This window comes from Rhinichthys klamathensis, unplaced genomic scaffold, assembly GCF_029890125.1.
Source record: "Rhinichthys klamathensis goyatoka isolate OS25496 unplaced genomic scaffold, OSU_Roscu_1.1 h1tg000387l_1, whole genome shotgun sequence".
In the NCBI taxonomy this organism is placed as follows: domain Eukaryota; kingdom Metazoa; phylum Chordata; class Actinopteri; order Cypriniformes; family Leuciscidae; genus Rhinichthys; species Rhinichthys klamathensis.
Window position 1 is genome coordinate 883,872 of NW_026606891.1, and position 21,818 is coordinate 905,689.

Genomic DNA, 21,818 nt, shown 5'->3' on the forward strand with positions numbered 1-21,818 from the left:
TTCTTTGTTTGAATCCACTTTGGGTCATCAGATGGAGATGTAGATATCCTCATTACGGGCTTATTGACATCGGGTGAGTTCAAGAGCTGAGGTAAATACCTTAAGTGGTTTGGTGACTAACAAGAACTGTCCCAAAAACCTCAGTCTCTAAAGTCTTTAACAAGATAAGGAGAGTACACCTAGTCTTGATCAACATAGGTGCTCTGTTACAGTTCAAATGTGTGCTCAAATGTAGATCCAGGGCATTTGGTCTAGTCTGGGTGGCCTGTGTATGTCTGCTGAACTTCCACCAATGATGAGAGAAATACCATGAACCCTAGCAAACGTCACCCTGAGATGAGTCCAACCTAATGGAAGATGGACATCCACAATGTTCTTTCCTCAACTGTCACAGTCTACAGTGTCGGATGGAGGATTACCTTACCTCAATTACCTTGATTTGGTAATGCAAGGTAATTGTCTAATTGTTTTGTATTCTCTGTACCTTAATATGGTTTCACTACATTCAAATGTCTTGTGAGAATAAACAATAGGTGAATTTTATGTTTTTTTCTTTGATAGGATTGCTCTAGGATTGGAAATGGGGTTGTAATATTACTTTTAACTAAGCAAAGAAAGTCTCTCGAACCACAGGATATCTTAACTCTCAACCTTGCCATTTCTGACGCCAGCATTGCTATTTTGGGATATTCTCGAGGAATCCTTGAAGTTTTCGATGTGTTCAGAGATGAAATGAAGGCTATCTTATAAAGACATTTTGGACTTGCAAGGTAAGGGGATGATTCTCACCCTCATGCCGCTTAAAACTTGCATGACTTTCTTTATTCAGTGGAACATAAAAGAAGATATTTAGAAAAAATGCCTCAGTAAAAGTTAAAGAGGTCCACTGTTGTTTTGAACCACACTGGCTATCATTGTATGGACAAAAACATTCTTCAAAATATCTTCTTTTATGTTCTACAGAGAAAAGAAAGTCATACATGTTTGGAACGACATAAGGGTGAGTAAATGACGTATATTATATTTCATTTGAGGTCCTCAAGATGAATTCAGCTACAAAGTTCAAATGATCAAGTGCCTTTCAGCATGATTCCCTTCAGTTCACGTCACTGAATGCTCTTGGAGGACATCACACAATATCTGGTGTGAGAGCCCCATCACTCTGTTCCCTTTGCAGTCTGACAGGTGGTGTTATGAGGCAGGAGGGGCCGAAGAGAGGAATTATTTGTAGTCGTTCCAAGTACACAGGCATGTGTCCCTTTATCCCCTAATCTAGCTGGCTTGTTCCCCAGGGCCTGGTTAGTGGGTGATGAGACAAGTAAGAGCGATTACTGCCTCAGAATGCCAGACCTGCTTGCAATGTATAAGATATTGTGTCTTGGCCAGGTGGATGGATTCCTAATCCTGCTCTTCGGACTCATCAGCATCAACACACTGACAGCCATCAGTGTCATCCGCTACATCAAAGGTTGCCACCCTCAGCATGGTATGCTCTATCTTGGCCAAACCTACTGGGTTATTATACCTTTGTATGGCTGCTATCCATTATTTAGTCCAGATGCTCATGCAGTGGAATCATTGAAAGCTGTTCTGCAATTACGTTACAAAATTTTGAGAATTTCACATTCTCATAGTATTATTGACTATTAGGCTACAAATAGCTACATGCATTACTCTTAGAGAGGTTAGGGAAGGCTTGCAAGTGGGTGCTAGGGGGTCTGTGAAGAAATAAATTAGGGGTAAAATGTAGTTTTCTAATATATGAATTAAACACATTAACCTAAATTTTAAAATGCCATTTATATTCAAGACATTTATAAATAATCATGTTTAGCAAATTTGATGGTGTTGGTTTAATTCTGCTTTCTAAAGACTGGCAATTTTAATAGATTATTATTATTAGAATCAATAAAATAAAAATGTAATTTAAAATTAAATTAATTTTACATTTATTATAAATTATCAGAATACATTTTATTTTTTACAAGGGAATCATCATGTTTGGGAGACACAGTAGGACAGTGAATACCAGCAAGTCCTGTTTGTTTCGTCTTTTATTAAACAATAAGTGGTTGAACCTAACAACTTCTGAACTTGAATCTTAGATAAATCTAGGACTGTTATTTTTCCATTTGTAGAAGCGATTTATCCTTGGCTGCACAAATGCTAGATAAATCAGCACGATTACGCTGTGAGGGCTGTGCTGATGTGAGTGTTTCTGCCATGTTCTTCAGCTCATCAGGTCATCAAGCGTAATATCTGCCTGGTCATAACTGCGGTCTGGCTGTTCTCTCTGTTCTGGGCTGGAGCTCCGCTGCTGGGCTGGGGCAGTTACAGAGGTAGGACTGTAACAAGGATGTTTACCATCTTTTAAATTTGAAATTAAGATTTCTTTGAATTTCATTTCTTCTGCAGCTAGCAGGTTTGGGACATGTGAAATCGACTGGACACGAGCGCTGTACTCCGTTCCGTTCAAGCTCTACGTCATCAGCATTTTATTCTGAGAAGTTTATTTATGTATAATCTTATTACTCTTTTAATTATTTTTATAACTATCTACTATGTCCGACTGATTGCACTGTATTCCTCCTTTTGATTCTAAACTGACCTTAAATGGCACTGAGAATTGGGTAAGAGACAAGCATAAATGACTTAATTGGGGAACTTGAGAGATGAAACCATGCTGATGACCTGGGTCTGTGGTGGAGTAGTGAGTTTGACGTGTAATTAAACTCGAGGTTCTGTGGGGTGCGGACTGGATCGATTCCATTCCTAGAGCTTCCGAACAAATGGGTTTTTGGGGTGCGGACTGATGGAGCAGTGAACCCGAGGTTACCCCGTGAGTCAGTCCTAGAGCTCCTCCTGTCCGATTTTAGGGGGAAATCGGGTCCATCGAAGACGTCCAATAGATTTCTTAGGCGCCTAAATAACACCACATACACAGTTTAATCACCATGGGAAAATCTCAGAGTAAAACTGGGAGCTGTGAAAAATATGATACACCGGTGTTTTGCCAGATGAGAAGTTTATCTATGTATCGTCTTTTTACTCTTTTAATTCATTTTATAACTGTGTCATATATCTCTTTTAATTTCTTTTATAACGGTTTTAATTTTCATTGCTTTTATTTTGTGATTCTTTTAATTCCTTTCTGTAAAGCACTTTGAATTGCTATAGTGTATTAAATGTGCTAAATAAATAAACTTGCCTTGCCTTCGTGCCGCTGTTCATTATAGTTTTCACGTATGTGTCCATCATCCGCACGGTCAGCTCCAGCCACAAGTTCAGTCAGGGAGGAGATGTTAGCGAGAGGCAGAAAAAGATTGAACGCAGCATCACACAGGTAAAACAACTGCCCCATAAATTTCAATTTTCATCTAACAAGTAACTATTGCTCTCAGCTTCATATTCACGCATGTGTCGTACTTTGGTTCTCGCTCCAGGTTTTCCTCATTGTGTGTGCGGCCTTCCTGTTGGCCTCGTCCCCGTACGCAGTCATTTCCATGTGGTCTGCCTGGGGTTACCAAGTACCCCCACTCAACGGCATCCTGGCAAGCCTATTCGCCAAGTCAGCAAGTTTCTACAATCCGTTTATCTACATTGGCATGAGCTCTAAGTTCCGGAAGGACTTGCAGGCTCTGTTTTACTGTCTCAGACCCACATCAGCGCACAGGCACACCCCTCCTGTGCCATTGGCCCGGCCTGGTGATGTGCAGCTCGATGTGGATGGCTTTAGGGAGGATGAGCCGGTAGAGATGGACCATAAGGCAAGTGAAAGCAGCCCAGAGGCAGAGCCCTCCTTAATCAGAACGCCAGTGTAGCCCTTTAACAGAGTCACATAAGAGTGTCAGTCCTCATGGATTAATGAAGAAACTCAGCGACTCTGGAAGACTTTAGCTGTCTTTCTTATGTTAGTTTATGTGCTCTAAATGTTTATATAAGATGATGATGATGATGATAAATAGTATTATGATGATAAAGTACATTCACTTCATGTATTATCTTAATTTCACAACAAATACAAACAGATTGGGACACTCCAGGCTACTAGTGAGTCATTTGTACAAATGCTTCATGTTGAACGTTAGGTCATTGTGTGAATCCAATAAAATTGAGGTTAATGGGCCTATTTCGCTTCATCTCTGTCTCTGTGGTTTGTGAAGTGTTGACACACATTTAATGGTAAGTCTGTATTACATCCTCCTCAGTTTAGGGTTAGGGAGGAGTGATAAATGGGTTGCTGGAGATCCCCTCTCTCGTCCAAGCACATCAAACACACACAAATTAGGTAAGGAAGAAAATAAAAATATTAGGTAAGGTATAAAATATGTCTGGAAGAGAAAAGGGCCAAAATAATAATAACAAACATTATGCATTTACCCAAGAGGGAATAGAATCAAACTTTTGACGAATAAGAAAACATCTCTCTCGCTAACCAAAAACAGGATAAAATAAAATCCAACCACCCTACAGCTTTCCTAATTTTAAATTCAGAATTAAATAGCAAACATTTTAAGTAACATTAAATTAATAATATTACATAAAAACATTTATAAAAATATATATATTTCACAAGCTAATTAAAGTTTGAAATTTTGGTTAATGGCACTGAAAGCCCATTAAAGATGAGCAACATATCATGAATATCTCTGTTATTGTAGAGATGCTATTATAGTTAACATATACTTTTAGTAAGTGATTTTGTCATTTTTGTTAGTTTTATAGTATATAGTTTTATTAATTTTATTTCAGTTTTAGTTTCAGATATGGTACACAAAACTAAATGAAACTGAGAAATGTTGTTTTTAAAATAAGTTTTTATAATATTTTATTTCAGTTAAAAGTTGTTTTATTTCAAGTAATTTCCCGCAGAAATCCACCAGTACCACTGGAATTAAAAACATTATTACAAGCTTACCGTTTTGAATCGAGTTAAGGCAAGCAGAGAGTTTTGAACACTGGCTGGTTATGTATTTTCTCAAAAATTTAATTTGGATAATTTTTAACCCAAAAAAGCTACGGACTGCAGCTTTAAATTAACAGTGGTGTGTGAATGTTAATGGTTTTATAACAAATAATTTATCGAGAGCATTTATGCTGATGTGTAGGTGGTGGCGACACGTAGGCTAACTTGAAAGTAGCCTATTGCATGCAGGTACAGAAAAAAAAATTATACTTTCATATATTTTTGCGGGAGTGGGACTGAAAAATACGTCCCGCGCAGGTCTTAACCTCACTCCCATCCGGGTCATGGCACCAAATGTTAGAGGTCCTACTCGACGCACATCGAGTAGGACGCACATCTCTTACTGGCCTAAGTCTATTACAAAAGCACCAGAAGGAATCGTGGTGAGAAGCTCTAGGATGATGGGCTGGAGGATATAAAAAGCAGGACAATTCACAAATTATAGCCTGGTGACTGCCGAGTAAGACCTCCTGTCTCTGTCCTCAAATGAGTCCATGTTTGACCAGTCAGGACAGAGTATGAATTACTCAAGCGCAGAATGAACAGAACAGTCAGGTAATGGTGCTTTATTTATATTATCCAGGCACATAATTCAAAAGCAGCAGGCACTCTCGTAGTCAGAGGAACAGCGAAAGCTTGAGTCCAAACAGAGCAGTGGGAAGAGTCAAACAATCCAGAGTCGTAATTCCAAGAACAGACAAGGTCAATAACTGGTTTCAGAACAAATAGATTAAAAGCAAACAACTATGACCTTATGGGTCACAAAGGAATTAGAACCGGGCAAAGAACAGAGAAATAGTACACAGTCACACAGATAATCAGTTTATAATTGTCAAGTGATTGGTTGAACAGGATGAAAAATATTCAATATATGCAATAAGTAGAATGCTTTAATATGATCTTTTTGTTGTTGTTTATAATACAGGTAAAAAGCAGAGCGAAGTTTTTTGTACCCTGTGTATGTGGGAAACGCTGTATCAGAGGTAATTTGGTATGAGCAGGGATTTTTCTCAAAGAAATGACTAACACCTCAGTGGCCTGATCTTACGGTTGTGGGAAATGTCTCCCTCCTGCCCCGGTCACAGCACTCGAACTTTCTCTACTCATGCATGTCACCTCTTCAAATGATTGCAGAGAGAATTAGTCCCACATGGTGGTCACAAAATAAGAGGATCTTGGTGTGTATGGTGTTGTGGTGGATGTTCTCTCAAATTAGTGGTGCCGGGGTTTAAAGTAGGTCTGTTATGCAATAAGATTTTTTTTTTTGGCGCAGACCCATAGGCTTATTTTGGTGCAGGACTACTATGCAGTTTGAAATAATATTGAATTCTGGAAAATATTCATCAGTGTGGTGTATAATTTTATGACTAGAAGGAAATTCTTAAAAGAAAGTCATGCATCTGCTAAGAGTGAGAAGATGTCAAATGTTCACTACCTAGGTAAGATTTTTGTGTGAATAAGTCTCTTATACAAACCAACACTGATCAAAAAATAGCTTTTTTCCATTTTAATATCCTTTTAGACTCTAATTTATTGCTGTGATGGTAAACCTTTGATCAATTTAATGTGTCTTTGCTGAATAAAAGTATTAATTTCTTTTTAAAAAAATCCTGACCCAAACTTTTGAATGGCAGACTAAAACATATTGCAAAAGCTACTGCCATTCACTGTCAAGCTTTTGACAATATATTGTATGACACATTGACATTTACTTGAACTAGACGTCCATTAGCTCTGATGGAGAGTGACAAGTAGGCCTATAAGGTATTAGTATAGGAGGTCTCCCTACTAAGTGCAAAAACATAAAATCACCCACATGAAATAACTGAAAACTGAAAAAAACTGAACTAAAACTGAAAATAATAATAATAACTAAAAACTGAACAAACTCAAAACTCAAGCTATTTTTTCTATCATTTTTAACTGCTGCAAATCTTCATTCTGCCCACATTTGGAAACTATCACTTTTTCTGTGGTGAATTCACAATGTCCAAAATCTCCAAGAAACCTAATATATATATTCTCTTATATTAATCGTGAAATATCGTTTTTTCTGGTTAATGTTTCCAACATAGAGAATGAAATCTTTTTTTTATTATTATTATTTATTTTGGGAAAATAAATTTCTCTTTTCAAGCAGACAAATCTGGGCTCAAGTCTACACGGCATTAGCCAAGGCTAATATTTGTGTAGGTGAAGACGGTCGCCTAAATGAGACATCCATCGAAGTATTAGACGGCTACTACTATTTATAGGGAGTGGAGCGGTAGTCTATGCATTCTTGGACGAAGGCTGTGGATCTCCCATGAAGTCTCACATGGTGTGAAACGTGACAGCGCGATGCTGGCCTGGGAAGAAACATGTGTGTCACTTTGCTTTAATTCAGCATTTTTCATCTGACTGCACAAAGCCAGAGGAGTCAAGCCAACTTTTCCATATGACCATCAGCTGCCCCAATGGGAACAAACTGTAATACCAAGTCACAGGAATCATCACCTGCTTAACCTACTATAACTAAACCTATTCTATTACATAAAGGAACACACTGTTTTAACGTAATATGTCATAATATAATATATAAACATAAAAATCACTGCAATAATGATCCAATCATCAACTCTAAAGAATTTGCCTATTTAAATCTAAACAGCGACTTTATTTTTTTTGGGGCTGGGCAATGTATATATTTTTAATAATTAAAATACTACCACATATTTATTATATTTTGTTAATAACATATGTTAATAACATGAATAATTTTTACATATTATGTTTTATTACTGAATAATACCACCTGATTGTGTCTTTGTTTACTATCCACAATCTAAAGTATATCAGCCCACCCTTTCTTGTTTCATTTTGGCACACCATCAATAAGCGATTTAAACCGCTGGTATTTAATCATGAATGGTTTATCTAACCAAGCTTTACTTGATATGGAAGTTCACACTCTGGTTGAGAGACTTTAATGTTTTCCACCATGACCTTCCCAAGAATTTTCTCCTGAAAGGCCGCTTGAGTCTGACATGGACTTTGTGTTCTGTGAAATATTCATTAATTGAGACATTGGGACAGTTCCCAGTTGTTACAATGAGCAGTTATTCTAAGAGGATTGAGTATCATTCCTAGAGAGGTTTTTTTTTACCTGTCCCACTGAATAAGCACCTTGTCGCACACTACGTACTCCTACAAACTTCCATAGCACTTAATAAGTAAATGCCAATGAGTTGTGAGACGCCACAGTAAACATGGTCCTATCATATTCCTGTTTGCGGCCAGGATTAAACCCGGAAATGGTCCACAGTACAGCTGATGAAGGATGATTACATAAAAGTTACCAGGAGAAGACAAAGACCTCTTTGAAAACAGGACAGTGTCGTGCTAATGCACCCAATTGCCCTTTCACATACTAAGCACTCTCTGTATATTGAAAATAAATATAATTTATGGACGATTTTTTTAGCATGAGCCATGTTCAAGATGTGTGTTCATTTTTAAAACAGTGAAGCAAATATATGTGTTCTGAAAGGGACTTCTGTCACACTACTTGTGCTTTTATTTATCAGCTGATAAGTCTCTATTCTGTTTGGTCAGGTCTTCTCAATAGACTGCCATTCTCCCTATTCGGACCATTTGGGGTGAGGTTGTGTGTTTAGATAATATTAATAGCACTGAATCAAGGTTAATTACACCTCATTAGCCTCAAGGTAAAGTTTTGGCTCCCAGTCAGGGCCTAATCATGACATGTGTTCATGTGTTTTTTATTCTCCTCTTTTTAGCTCTCTGTTTCGTTACTCACCACCTCTGAATAAACTAAACTACATGGTTACACTGAGTTATAGCATATAGTTATTATATATTTGATCGAAATGGCTGAAAAGCAGGAGAATTTAAAACAATGTCCTTTTCAGGTGGTTTGGATGTAAGGCCCGCCTCTTGTGATGTCAGCAGAGAATCATTGGGGTTTTCGGGGACATTATTTAAAGGACTAGCTCTTTCCTCAATATTCAGACACCTCTGGAATATCATCCATAACGGAATTACTTAATATTTTTTTCTATAAAGCTTTTAAGGCTGAAGAAACGTCATCCTACACAATATCTGTAAGTTGGATTTGATCTTCATATGTGGTTGATGATTTTTGGCTGTTTAATGCATTTTAATAGAGATAATTTTAATAATCCAGATATGCATCTTTTTTCTTCTCCATTCTGTCTCTCTCTCTCTCTCTCTCTCTCTCTCTCTCTCTCTCTCTCTCTCTCTCTCTCTCTCTCTCTCTCTCTCTCTCTCTCTCTCTCTCCTTTTACCTCATTCTGTGAGTGGATTAACTGAAGTATGCAGTTCCAAAGGAGCTGTTTGTGATGGATGTGTCTGGGGAGATTACATTTTTCCTGGATCATATCTGATTTCACTTATGTGTGCCAAATAAATTTTACACACCCAGATAAAAGGAAAAATAAAGATTTTAAAGCCTTAGAAGGTTTAGTAATTTTTTTTTTTTTAGAAAAAAAAGAGTTTCTAACAGAATGGGGTGAGTTTATTCATTGTTGTCTGGTATAATGATCTTTTGTCTTTACAGATATCTTCATTAACCATGTCGACGTGGTCTGCTGTACTTCATGTATTAGGTAGGTGATTCATTTGTTCAAAGTGACTGATACTGAACCCTTCTTCTATGTAATTCTGAATTATCATAATTTTTTTCCCCTGTTTTTACAGGTATTCTGTCTTTGAGCTGTTGCACTTTTGGATCTGAATTAAATGGTCAGTGACTTCCTTTTTCATATTCTCTCCCCCCCCCCCCCCCCCCCCCCCCCAACTCTTTTCATACTAAATGCAAAGAATTACATTGGAGATGTATAGTTACATTGGAGAAACTGTTTCAAAGTAGAAGAATTTCAACTTTTTTTTTTTTTTTTTTTTTAAGTTTCACAACATTTTTATAAACTCTGAGAAACACTTACTTTTTTTGTTTTATGTTTGTATTAATGATTTTTTTTTTTTTTTATTAGTAGCTAATAGACCTTTTGAAATACATTTACTTTTTGAGTTCAAAATGTTTAATTATGTTTGTTTTATTTGACAAGAAACAATCATTTTATGGATAATGTCTTGTGTTATACATGGTTAGTTCCAACACCAATTAGCTGTGGAACTCGCTCGGTGGATCTACCAGACACCCGTCAGCTGGTGCTCTGCCCAGCAAACTGCACTCTGTGGAGTCTGTCAGTCTTTGGTTCAGGAGTATATGCTTCTATTTCCAGCATATGTGGAGCAGCGATACACAGGTACAATCACAGAAGTAATGATAAAGATCCTGACTTGATAGACTCGTGTAAGAAACTCCAATAGCAAGGAAAAAATGTCTGTGTCATCCAGAGGGATCATAAGTCTATCTGGTGGACCTGTGGAGGTTCACGGACTGCAAGGGAGGACAAACTACCTCAGCTCTTACGCTCACGGCGTCCAGTCTCAGTCGCTGTCACAATGGAGTTCATCTTTCACCGTGGCCAGTGAGTGGAGAAAATTACGATTTGCACCATTACAAATGCCTGTCTGTTTTGATTTCAAATGTATAGATTTGTTTACAGATGCAGACAATGTAGCACTTCATTGCACTCTGCGGAATAATGTAATATAATTTAATATAATACAATACTTGAATTATATTAATAACAATGGATTATAGTGTTAATATTATTATAATAATGAATTAAAACAATAATTCTGAATTAGTGTAATCATGATATCATGATGAACTTACTTTTTTAAACATAACTTTGTGGTTTCAAAAAGACGTGCTCCTATTCTCAGTAAGTATAACTAGGACAAAACTTTAGGAAAATTGAGGTCAGTTAGAGTATATAAATGATATAGTGTATAAAATGAAGACTTCATAAAGGTTTGTCAGGTTAAATGTTTTGTTATTTTGTCTCAGGAGCAATTAGCTTGCCTTTGGAAGTGTCCAGCCAAACCAGCAGTTCTGCCACAGTTGCATCTGGAGCAGGTAACAAGTGTTTAGATAACTAGAGATAGTTTACATATATGTAGTTACACTGAGCATTCCTACTTCTCCCTTGCAGCCAAGAAACCAGTCAAAAAACCTGTAAAGAAGCCTCCTCCAACAACAGCAAACAGAGGTCTGTATGATGACCCGATTTACTATTCTAACTTTAAATTGTCAAAGTACCATGACATGCAAGTTCTGTAAATGTTACCTTGTTTCAGATTGCCCAGTCGATATGGCGTTGCTGCTGGATAGCAGCTACAACATTGGACAGCGGCGGTTCATCTTGCAAAAGAACTTTGTCAGTAAGCTTGCAACCATCCTGAAGGTTGGAACACCAGGTCCTCATGTAGGAGTGGTGCAAACCAGGTGATCTGTGCACATCCAAGGTGTTTATCACATTTCATGTTTTGTCTTTCTTTGTCAATAAGTAGCCTAAAACTTCACGTTTTTCTTTCAGCGAGACACCTCGAACTGAATTCTACTTGACAAACTATACGACAGCCAAAGATGTGACTTTTGCCATCAAAGAGATCCCGTACATTGGGGGCAATACAAATACAGGTTTTTAACTTTCCCCTCAACACACATTTCTTACGAATGATTGGGCGGAATCTAGAGCAAATCAATACCACCCTTTTTGAAAAAGTATAAGACAAACAAAAATTCCATTTAAACAACAGACTTCTCTCTGGTGACGTATACCGGACTTCTCCAATCATGTAGTCCGACGTTGCTTTTATGCAAAAGTTCAATGAAAAAGAAGTTAATAAGTGGCTTACATTTTAGACCATGTTTTCAGTTACTTTGCCTAGTTTTGCTCTGTCAACTAAAATAGTTCCAAACGAATGCACAGCAGAGCCAACTCCAAGCAACACTCAGTTTTGTTCCTAAATGAATCGAGTGAATGATTCAATGACCACACAGTCGCTCATAAACACAGTCACTTGTTTCGTTCCTGAAAAATGAGTCTGCATCCGAAATCGCATACTTTCTTTCTATATAGTAGGCGAAGTATGTCTGAATTCACAGTACTCATAAAAATGGACGCAAAAAGTACCAGGATGACCTACTGCTTCCGTCGAGATTCTGAAGTGTGCTTCCGATGGACACTTTACGCCATTAGGCCAAATTACTTATTCAAAACAAGTACCTACTCAAGAAAGTATGCGATTTAGGATGCAGCCTGAGTGTTTTTAAACGAATCGGTTGAGTGAATGATTCAGTTACTGAAAGACAGCCATTTGTTTTGTTCCTAAAGTGTTGTTGAAAGAATGGGTTGAATAAATTAAACAATAACCCAATCAAAGAGACAGTCACTTGTCGCCACCTACTGGCTTAACAATGTAACGTGGTAAAAGTTTCACATGTGTGCATTGAAACCCTTTGAAATCCAGAGTGCCTTGGCCCATAGTTCATTACTGTAAATGCATTATCCTTTGTTTTCACAGTCAATTTGATTTTGTTTGATAACTGACAGCATTCCACAGATTTTGTTGATATAGATTAACTTGTATTGGACTCATTCCTTTAAAATCTGACACTTACACAATGGTTTTAGTTGGAATAATAAATAGCTGAAATGAGCAGAACTTTGCAGGCTTGAGTTATTGTCTTCTGCACAGGTAAGGCCATACTGCACACCGTGAGGAACTTTTTCAATCCGGATTTTGGTGTGCGGAGAGGTTACCCACGGATCATTGTGGTTTTTGTTGATGGGTGGCCTTCTGATAATGTGGAGGAGGCGGCAGTTTTAGCCAGAGAGTCTGGCATTAACGTTTTCTTTGTGTCTGTGGCCAAACCTTCTCCCGAGGAGATGAGCTTGGTGAGCGATCAAGACTTTATGAGAAAGGTGAGATGTTTAATATATGAATTCATGAACCTCTCTCTCACACACACACACACACACACACACAAATTCATCAATGGGAACATTTGAGTTTACTGAAATCCACTTATACTGACATGTATCTCACAGGCAGTGTGCAAGGACAATGAGTTCTTCACTTTCACCATGCCCAGCTGGTTCAGCACCAACAAGTTTGTGAAGCCACTAGCTCATAAACTTTGCTCCATCGATCAGATGCTCTGCAGCAAGACGTGCTATAACTCAGTAAACCTGGGCTTCCTGATCGATGGCTCCAGCAGTGTAGGTGATGGGAATTTCCGGCTTGTGCTGGACCTTCTTGTCTCCATCGCACGCAGCTTTGACATCTCCGACATCGGATCTCGCATTGGTGCCATCCAGTTCACCTACGACCAAAGGATGGAGTTCAACTTCAATGACCACATCACGAAAGATAATGCTCTGAGGGCCCTGCAGAACATCCCATACATGAGCGGAGGAACGGCCACTGGAGACGCCATCAACTTTGCTGTGCGGAGTCTCTTTAAACCCCACACAGGCTCCAACAGGAAGTATCTCATCATCATCACCGATGGACAATCCTACGATGATGTGAGAGGGCCGGCAATGGCCGCCCAGAGAGAGGGTACGCTTTTTACACTAACACTTCATCTTGAACCTCAGGGGTTTCAACAAGTCCCTCAAGGTCCAGGGGGTCCTTTGAGTAGATAATATTCAATATTTAAAGTTAGTAATCAACAAAATGTAGCTTTATTTTTTATAGTGAAGGTCCCTGTGGTGGTAAGGGAGTAGGTGGGGGTCCCTGCATATGAAAAGTTTGAAAACAGCTAATCTTGAACATTTAAGAGATTTTAAAAGTACTTAATCACAATATATAGATATAGTGCATTTAGAAAGTAAATAAGTGTGATGTCACCCTGACCATGCACTTCCTGTTTTGTCACAGGGATCACTGTGTACACGGTTGGAGTGGCTTGGGCTCCAATGGAAGATCTGAAGGCGATGGCATCCGAGCCCAAGGAGAGCCACGTGTTTTTCACTCGTGAGTTCACCGGCCTGGCGCAGTTCCAGCAGCCCATCGTACGGGGCATCTGCAGGGACTTCACAGAGTTCAATTAGACAGTGCAACTGCTTTAGTGCAAGAATAGGAAGTAAGAAATGGAGGAAAGGAAGGAGAAAACGGGCAGGAGTGAATAAGAAACAACGCTTTTGTCTTATGGCTTTTGTTTTTTTTTTGTAGGAAAAGGGATTTGAACGGTTTTGTTATAAAGGAACTGGTATGTCTGATCCAAAGGTTTTTTGCAGCTTTTTTGAGAATGTATCACAGTATTGTATGTCAACTTCTCTATAATGTGGAGAATGTAATTATTTGTGATTTGTAGTCTGTCTTTATATGTTCCTGGTGAAAAAAACATTCTTTCACTGCTTCTGGCAAGTCTTTTTTCCTGTGGAGGGGTCACTGAAACAAAAGGCTCTTTTATATTAATTTCGGGACTTGAAGATTCAATTCGAGTTAAGCAAGGTACTAGTGCAGAAGATGGCGAGCAAAAGCAGTCATGAAGAGAATTGTCAGTGAAACAGCGCCCTCTTATGCATTCTCATGGCAGTACACGAATACACAGCTTTCATTCACACAATAGATCTGGGTTATATAAGACATGGTCCTTCCCAGGGGTACCAAACAATACACACGCAATACATTCACAACGTCACAATGAATCACGTATGTCTGGGTGTGAGACGAGGATCATGGTTGAAAAGTTAGCGTTTTGATTATATATAATCCCCCCCCCCCCCCCCCCCCCCCCCCGTTTTCTTAAATTATACTTTCATGTATTTATCGAACCCATTTTCTGTGTACCTTTCAATATGCATGATTTACTGCCTCACGTATGAACAGAGAGGGGAGGAGGGGCATCAAACTGCTTGTACATTTGTTTATAATTTATTACTTTCTTCTCAATAAAGGACAATGTGTTTGTACAACTTAACCAGCTGAATATCCTCTTCTGAACAGGCTGAGCATAATCAGAAGCCGCAACATATTCAAGTAACATGTATTAATTTATGTAGCAGAGTCTCTCACAAGTTTTATTAAAATCGTGAATCTTGGCAATCATCATTCGTCATCATCAATGACCCGTCAATCAAATACCGTGATAACGCACAGCTGCATTAATTATCGAGACAAGGGGCATGTTGCATATACAGATACACCATTTAATATTTATTATAGACATTTTATATACATTACTTTTCAACAGTTGTTTTGCTATGTGGTACAATCTTTAAAACCTGTTGATTCGTAGTAAATCAAAAACCTTACAAAACTCATCAAAACTCTTCAAACTGATCGGAACTTTTGGAAGACTAGAAAAAATACTTTATTGTAGTATTAATCATGCATTACACAAACAAAAGGTCTTTTGTTACACCATAAACTGCATTGTTTATTTATTTATTTAATCGTTGAACAGATTGGGGAAGAACGACCAAACCAAAAATTGAGTATAAATGCAAGCTATTCCACTCCCAAAAAAATTAAAATTGTGTCATCTTTCACTCATCCTCGTGTCTTTTCAAACACATTTGACGTTTTCTTATGCGGAACAACAGGCGCAATCTGGACCTGTTTTAGTGATCATAGATTTATATTATATGAGGGGGGAAAAAACGACAACACTGAGACATTTCTCAAAATAGCTTTATGTCCACAGAAGAAACAAAGTCATACAGGTTTGTAAAGACATGAGGGTGAGATGATGACATTGTTTTTTTTCTAGGGTGAATTATCCCTTTAACTTTGAAAACGATTCTCTCCTGATTTGAAAAAGTTTTGAGGTGAATTTAAACCCAGGTTCCAGCCAACTAAGAAACTGTATGTTTAAAAAGCTTTTGTATTAACCTATACGTTAATTTCCTATCGGATTACCTGTTCCGTTTGGTTAGCAACAGCCCAATCTTTTACTTACCATCGAAGGATAAGACTATCCACACAAACTGAAAATAAATAAGCCAATAACGTTCGGATCTCTAACCTGTGATACTTAAACTCATTTTACAGTAAGGTGTACAGAAACATCACATAGTGACAGGATGCTGCAGTTTATTTGTAGATTCCTAAAAGCTCTCGGGGCACCACGCGCTGTGCCTCTACTAGCGTAGTCTCTCCGTTATGTGATGATAAAACAACGTTAAAGCAATGTAGTTTGCTTAAAGAGAGCACTCATCCAGGGCTTCCATCCCGAGACACAAGACCTTCACGAAGGACCACCGCTTAAAATGGAGGGCTTGAGTGGGATTATAGTCCCTTTAAAAAATGTGATTTTCAGCGGTTTTATGACAGTCTTTATTTATATAAAATTGATTATAAAAACTATACTTTTTTTACACAAAAAAATGAGACAAACGCTAAAGGTATGAGGGTTGACCGAGTTTAACTGTATTTGTTTGCACGCTACATTAGGGTGAGGAGGGCGACTGAGATTAGGGTCTGGTTTATGGCTCGGCAGGGCGGGACTCAGTTCCTCTGGTGCCCGGATGATGGTCGGTGACAATCTACTGATGGATGAACATGATAACCACTCCATGGTCACTGAAACATACCTACAGGACACATTATCAGCTCAGTTCAAAACCAGTCGATGGGCTACAAACACTGGTTTCACTCCAGCTTTGACTTACAGTAAATTACAGTTACTTTTTTTCTTTTTTTGAGGAAACAAAAAGAAGATTAAAACTGATTGAGCACTCCACACTGGCATCGCAAAAAACGGCACATCCCCCTCTTGGCACCTGGTATTTTGTGTATGGTGTGAGTCTGACAGCGAAGGTGGAAGCCACTTCAATGTAGTGTGAGAAATGCTACTCTTGTTACACAAGGCAGTGAAGCAGTCCTTTCTTTCACTCGGTCTTTACGTATGCGTTAATTCAGACGTGCTTTTATACAAACACTTTGGCCAGGGCATCGGCTCCAGCACTTCCTATGTATGCCTTAGATGGGTGGAAGGCAACGTCGTATATGGCCTCGTCCGACTTTTTCCTGTGAGCGGTAACCTCCTGTACACACGTCTTACTGTCCAGGTTCCACAAGCGGATGGAACTATCGTGACCTGTGTTAGAAGAGGCAATAAGTTTATACTTAAAGAGATAGTTCAGCACAAAACTTCAATTCTGTCATTTTTTCTAGACCTCCATGACTTGTGTTCTTTCATATAATGAAAGTTTCATCGTATGGAAAAGAGCAGCTTGGACATTCTGCTAAAGATCTCCTTGTGACAAGGGCTTGCAATGATGTGAGCGTGAGCTATATCTTTAAGAGTGACAAAATATTACCAACAAATATTATCATGTAGAAGACTAACTGTATAACTTACATAAATGGTAAAGGAGGAGGAAAAGTGAGCAAGTGAAAGGGCAGCATTGAAACAGTGTGCTGAAGAAGAAAAACCCACTTACTTCCTGACATCAAGTAGATGCCATTTGGATCTATAGCCAGACTAGTAACAGCATCCAAGTGAGCCACCATTGCATGGATGGCTTTACCTTAAAAAGACAGACAGAAGGAAGGTGATGAATAACAGATAGATTTTAAAATTACTAAATAAACAAAATAAGAAAACAAAAAAGCACATGATTGCATAATTTATTAATATAATAACAGTAACAATAATAATTCAGACAAATATTTGATGTAAGATTTTTTTTATCAAAGAAATTAACATTTTCATTTAGCCAAGATGCAATATATTGATCAAAAGTCTATAATGTTACAAAAGCTTTCTATTTCAAATAAATGCTGTTCTTTTGAACGTTCTATGCACAGAATCCTGAAAAAAATGGATCATGGTTTTCACAAAAATATTAAGCAATACTGTTTTTAACTGATAATATTAGGAAATGTTTCTTGAGCACCAAATCAGCATATGACGTGACACTGAAGACTGGAAGAATGATACTGAAAAGTCAGCTTTGCCATCACAGGAATAAGTTACATATTAAATTAACAAGTGAAACAGAAAAGCTATTATAAAATCACACGTTTACATTTTTCACTGTATTTGTGATCAAATAATGCAGCCTTGCTGAGAACCCAAACTTTTGAACAGTGGTGCACATATTAGGGTATTTTACAATAATACAAAACAACACACTGACCTGATTTATTATCAAAGAATTTGATGTGTCTATCCTCGTGAGCGGTGACTGTGATTGGCAGGGTGGGGTGGGTGACTACTTTATTAATGTGATTCCCAAAAGGAATAGCTACAACAAAGCAGAAGAAAGTAAACACCACAAATCCAATTCTCACACTTAATTAATTGAATGACTGAACTATATATAAACATTATATCATATCTACACAAGTGTACTTTGTTTTGTTAAGAACATATGTGAAGAATGTACCACTCTCTCCCTGTGCGGCGAATACCATGACGGGCTGTGATGTCTCCAGATCGTAAACGACAGCATCTCCCGTGTTATAGGACGCCACCATATGAGCTGGATCACACCCATTAAAATCAATCGACGTGGGAACGCCATGATCTGAAAGACAGGAAACGAAAAAAATTAGTTGCCAACCCTTCAATCAATTATTGAACGCCACATAGAAGACGCATTGCGCTCACCTCTGTCAGAGTTAAAGGTGCTGAGACATGGGGACTTCTCCTGAGGGTTCCACAGCTTGATCGTCCCATCAGCTGAACAGGAGAGCAGCCGGTTTTTGATTCCACTGTAAGCCAATCCCCACACTCCGTCACTGTGACCCAACAACGTGCCAGCCAACACGCTGGGCTCTGAGTGAAAACAGAGTACATATCTAAGCCACGCATAGAGAAGATACTGGCGATCAGGCAGGTTTCCAGCTTTTAAGTTCTATCGAAAGGAAACCGTGGTTTTATCTTCTCACCATATGTGTCATAAGGGTCTACGTTAGAGCTGGGGATGTTCCACCACTGTATTGTTGAATCGATTCCACCACTAAAACACTGCTCACCACTCGAGGTCACAGCCAATGAGAGCACAGGCCCACTGCAGAAACAGAAACAACAGGTTGAGAGGATTTGAGATCTAATGGGTGGATTCAGCTGTTTACAATACATCATTGTTGATACAGGGGGCCCTAAAAAGTGATTAGATACACTTAAAATTGTAAAAATGTCTATGCTTGTCAAGGCAAAAACATCATTATATTATTCTTTAATATAAAAAAGTTATTTAAATGTTACAATAATATTTATATTAATTCAAAGAAAGACAGCACAAGAATTGTGAAACATAGGAGTTTACTAAGACTTATATTAATTTAAAAAAAGATAGCTCAAGTACTCTTTTTAGGTTTTTTAAAGTCTTAGGTCTTAAATATAATAAACATTACTGTTCAACATGAACAAAACATTTTGTTCATGGGATTTAAAAGACCCCGCCGGTGATATCAGTATTACCAGTGTTGTCATACGTCGATTAACCGGTGGGAAAATATCCTCACCGTCACATCCCTATTGGGTATATACTCCTGCCCTGATCGGCTATAGGTGCTGATACTGTGATCTGAAAACATCCTAGACCTAGAGCAACAGGGAAAACCACACAAGCTCACAAGGACAGGACAGAGATCTGTGTAAATTTCATTCACCCTCACTTGAAACACTCACTATCCACTTGAAAACGACAGCAAAGACTGAGGAGAAGAGCTTCATGACATGGGTTTAAAGGTGCAGTAAGCGATTTCTGAGAAAAGTTGTTGAAAGCGTATACACTCATGATGGGGGAGTAGAGAGAGTGAGCAAGAGGGAAATTTGTAGAAAGACTGCAGAAAGAGAGATAGCTTAGAGACATTACAAAAGAGGAAAGGTCAGAGGAATGTCAAAAAGAAGGGTTATAATCAGGCAAGAGCTTTAGGACCCACGTTAATATTCAAACGCTGGAGAGACTTAAACGGGAAGGCCTGGAAACTGATGGCGAGGTTGCGTTGTTTCTGTACCATACGTGAGTAACATTGCTTTTACTGTGCTTCCCAAAACCAAGATAGGCTGTTATTGTAATGTTAGCTATATTAACAGGCCAGTTTTGAGTGTCATTATTTGTCTGTAGCTGGTGTGCTGCTGCCTGCTGGTGACTAAAAATGGACACTTGCTTGTATAAACTCTTGTGTACTGTATGTTCCTTTTTTTTCCTCTTCCTTGTCATTTGTTCATCATCTTTGCTTTTTTTTTTCGTGAAGCACTATTTTGCTTCACTTCAGCTATGATGAAGAGACATCCTTGCATGATCGTGCACTTTGGGGGCGGAGCAATAAAGGGAGGGGTGTGATTGCTTTGGTTGATTTCAAATATCAAGTTTCTCAGAAGTCACTTACTGCATCATCCAACTGACCAACTACTACTATTACTAACCATAATGAGGACAAATGCAGGGACTTCAAGCACTCACTCAACTGCTGACAACAAACTCATAGTGTAATGCAGCAGCCAGCTGTGTTCCACCAACATCACATGAAAAATCATTGGGACTGAATCCAAAAATGTCCTTTTTTATTGATGTGGTGGTACAACAGCAAAAAACACACAAATGTCAGAAATCAACAAGCATCCACACCAGTAGGTGTCAGTATAGAGTAGAACAGCACTAGGACAAATAAGGGCAAGAGAAATGTAAACAAAATCGTACTGAATGCACCTTTGAATAGCTAACTTCACTATGCTCATGTTGTGGAGAATTAGTAATGAATCACGCCACCATCTCATGAATGGGCTTGGCAGAGGTCAGGGGAACGCTAAATGCACAGAATCATCCATACTGTCACAAATCTTTGGCCCTACAATTGAAGTCAATGTCATGAAATCAATACTTACACATGCCCTCTAAATGTGTATATGGGCTCCACATCAAAAGAGGCACTTCTGCAAAGCAAGATAAAACTTTGTTTAGCAGTTTGTTTGAAACATTAATGGGAAAAACACAACATGATAAAATCAACGTGCTCCTTGAGGAATCATTTTTAAGATCAAAACCAATCCCAAGTAGACATGTGCCAATATACGGTAATACGCCATATCACGATAATAAGCACGCACGGTATTGTTATCGTAGGCACTTCAAAATACCGTGAATAATTATTTATTAACAAGGCAACAGATTTTTATAAATACCTTTTCATCAGTTAAAATGTACAATAAGTGCGTGTACAGTATTTAAATGTTTCAAACAGCCATTCAGATGTTTGTATTCTCAATGGTGTTTATCACAACACCAAATACTTAAATATTTTTACATTTTAATAAGGACTTCAACATGCCCTAGATATAGATCGAAAATGTTCTGATTCTTTATTATTGTTCGGTAACACTTTACAATAAGGTTCATTAGTTAATATTAGTTAAACTGACAATGAAAAACTTCATGTATTTTATTAATCTTAGTTAATGTTAGTTTCAACATTTAATTATACATGATTAAAATCAAAACCTGAGCTAACATGAACTAACAATTAGCAGCTGTATTTTTTTAAACTAACGTTATCAAAGAATTATTACTTTGAAAAAGTTAGTTAAGAAATACACTTCTGTAACAAATGCAGCTATTTCTTATTGTTAATGTTAGTTAATGCATTAACTAACTTTAATAAGACCTTATTTTAAATTGTTACCTATTGGTCTTTATAATTCTTTTGCATCTATTTGAAACATTTGTTTACTTTATATTTTGTGTATTATTTTATTGTAGTTCTTTCTGTTATAAGAAAAAAAACAGAAAGATTTTTACTTTTGTTGGAACTTATTTTTAATTCCGCGATAATACCGTATATCGTGATAAAAGCTTCAGCAATTATCGCAACATGAAAATTAGGGTTGGGCATCGTTTTGATTTGAACGATTCCGATTCCAGTTCTTCCTTTCGATCTCGGTTCTTTTTGATTCTCGATTCCGATTCTTTGAGGGGTGGAGTCAAAACATGTCACAGGTTCATTTCACAGA

At 38.0% G+C, this 21,818-nt stretch overlaps 3 protein-coding genes across 4 annotated transcripts in view; 2 read left to right on the forward strand and 1 right to left on the reverse strand.

The window, feature by feature from the left end:
- The first annotated feature begins 370 nt into the window (after positions 1-370).
- opn6b (opsin 6, group member b) lies at positions 371-4,235 on the forward strand. The gene is given in 9 exon segments (XM_056234090.1): positions 371-442; positions 562-729; positions 732-770; positions 1,387-1,486; positions 2,235-2,339; positions 2,416-2,506; positions 3,211-3,343; positions 3,444-3,787; positions 3,789-4,235. Coding segments are annotated over 9 exon segments (1,161 nt in total). The 3' UTR covers positions 3,898-4,235.
- A 5,254-nt stretch (positions 4,236-9,489) lies between these two features.
- Positions 9,490-14,612, forward strand: coch (coagulation factor C homolog, cochlin (Limulus polyphemus)). Its single transcript, XM_056234089.1, has 11 exons — positions 9,490-9,594; positions 9,686-9,730; positions 10,098-10,254; positions 10,346-10,479; positions 10,905-10,973; positions 11,050-11,106; positions 11,195-11,342; positions 11,434-11,537; positions 12,599-12,825; positions 12,952-13,465; positions 13,787-14,612. Exons 1-11 carry the CDS (start codon positions 9,561-9,563, stop codon positions 13,957-13,959), a joined length of 1,662 nt encoding a protein of 553 aa, XP_056090064.1. The 5' UTR covers positions 9,490-9,560; the 3' UTR covers positions 13,960-14,612.
- Positions 14,613-15,041: 429 nt separating this feature from the next.
- The window catches only part of strn3 (striatin, calmodulin binding protein 3), a 45,540-nt gene continuing 38,763 nt past the window's right edge, over positions 15,042-21,818 (reverse strand). For both annotated transcript variants that reach the window (XM_056234054.1, XM_056234053.1), the window contains exons 10-16: positions 20,697-20,744; positions 18,752-18,873; positions 18,471-18,638; positions 18,247-18,387; positions 17,998-18,105; positions 17,299-17,385; positions 15,042-16,952 (exon numbers count right to left, since the gene is read on the reverse strand). In XM_056234054.1, coding sequence (XP_056090029.1) covers positions 16,783-16,952; positions 17,299-17,385; positions 17,998-18,105; positions 18,247-18,387; positions 18,471-18,638; positions 18,752-18,873; positions 20,697-20,744 — 844 coding nt within the window. In that variant the 3' untranslated portion in view covers positions 15,042-16,782. The remainder of the gene's footprint in view (positions 16,953-17,298; positions 17,386-17,997; positions 18,106-18,246; positions 18,388-18,470; positions 18,639-18,751; positions 18,874-20,696; positions 20,745-21,818) is intronic.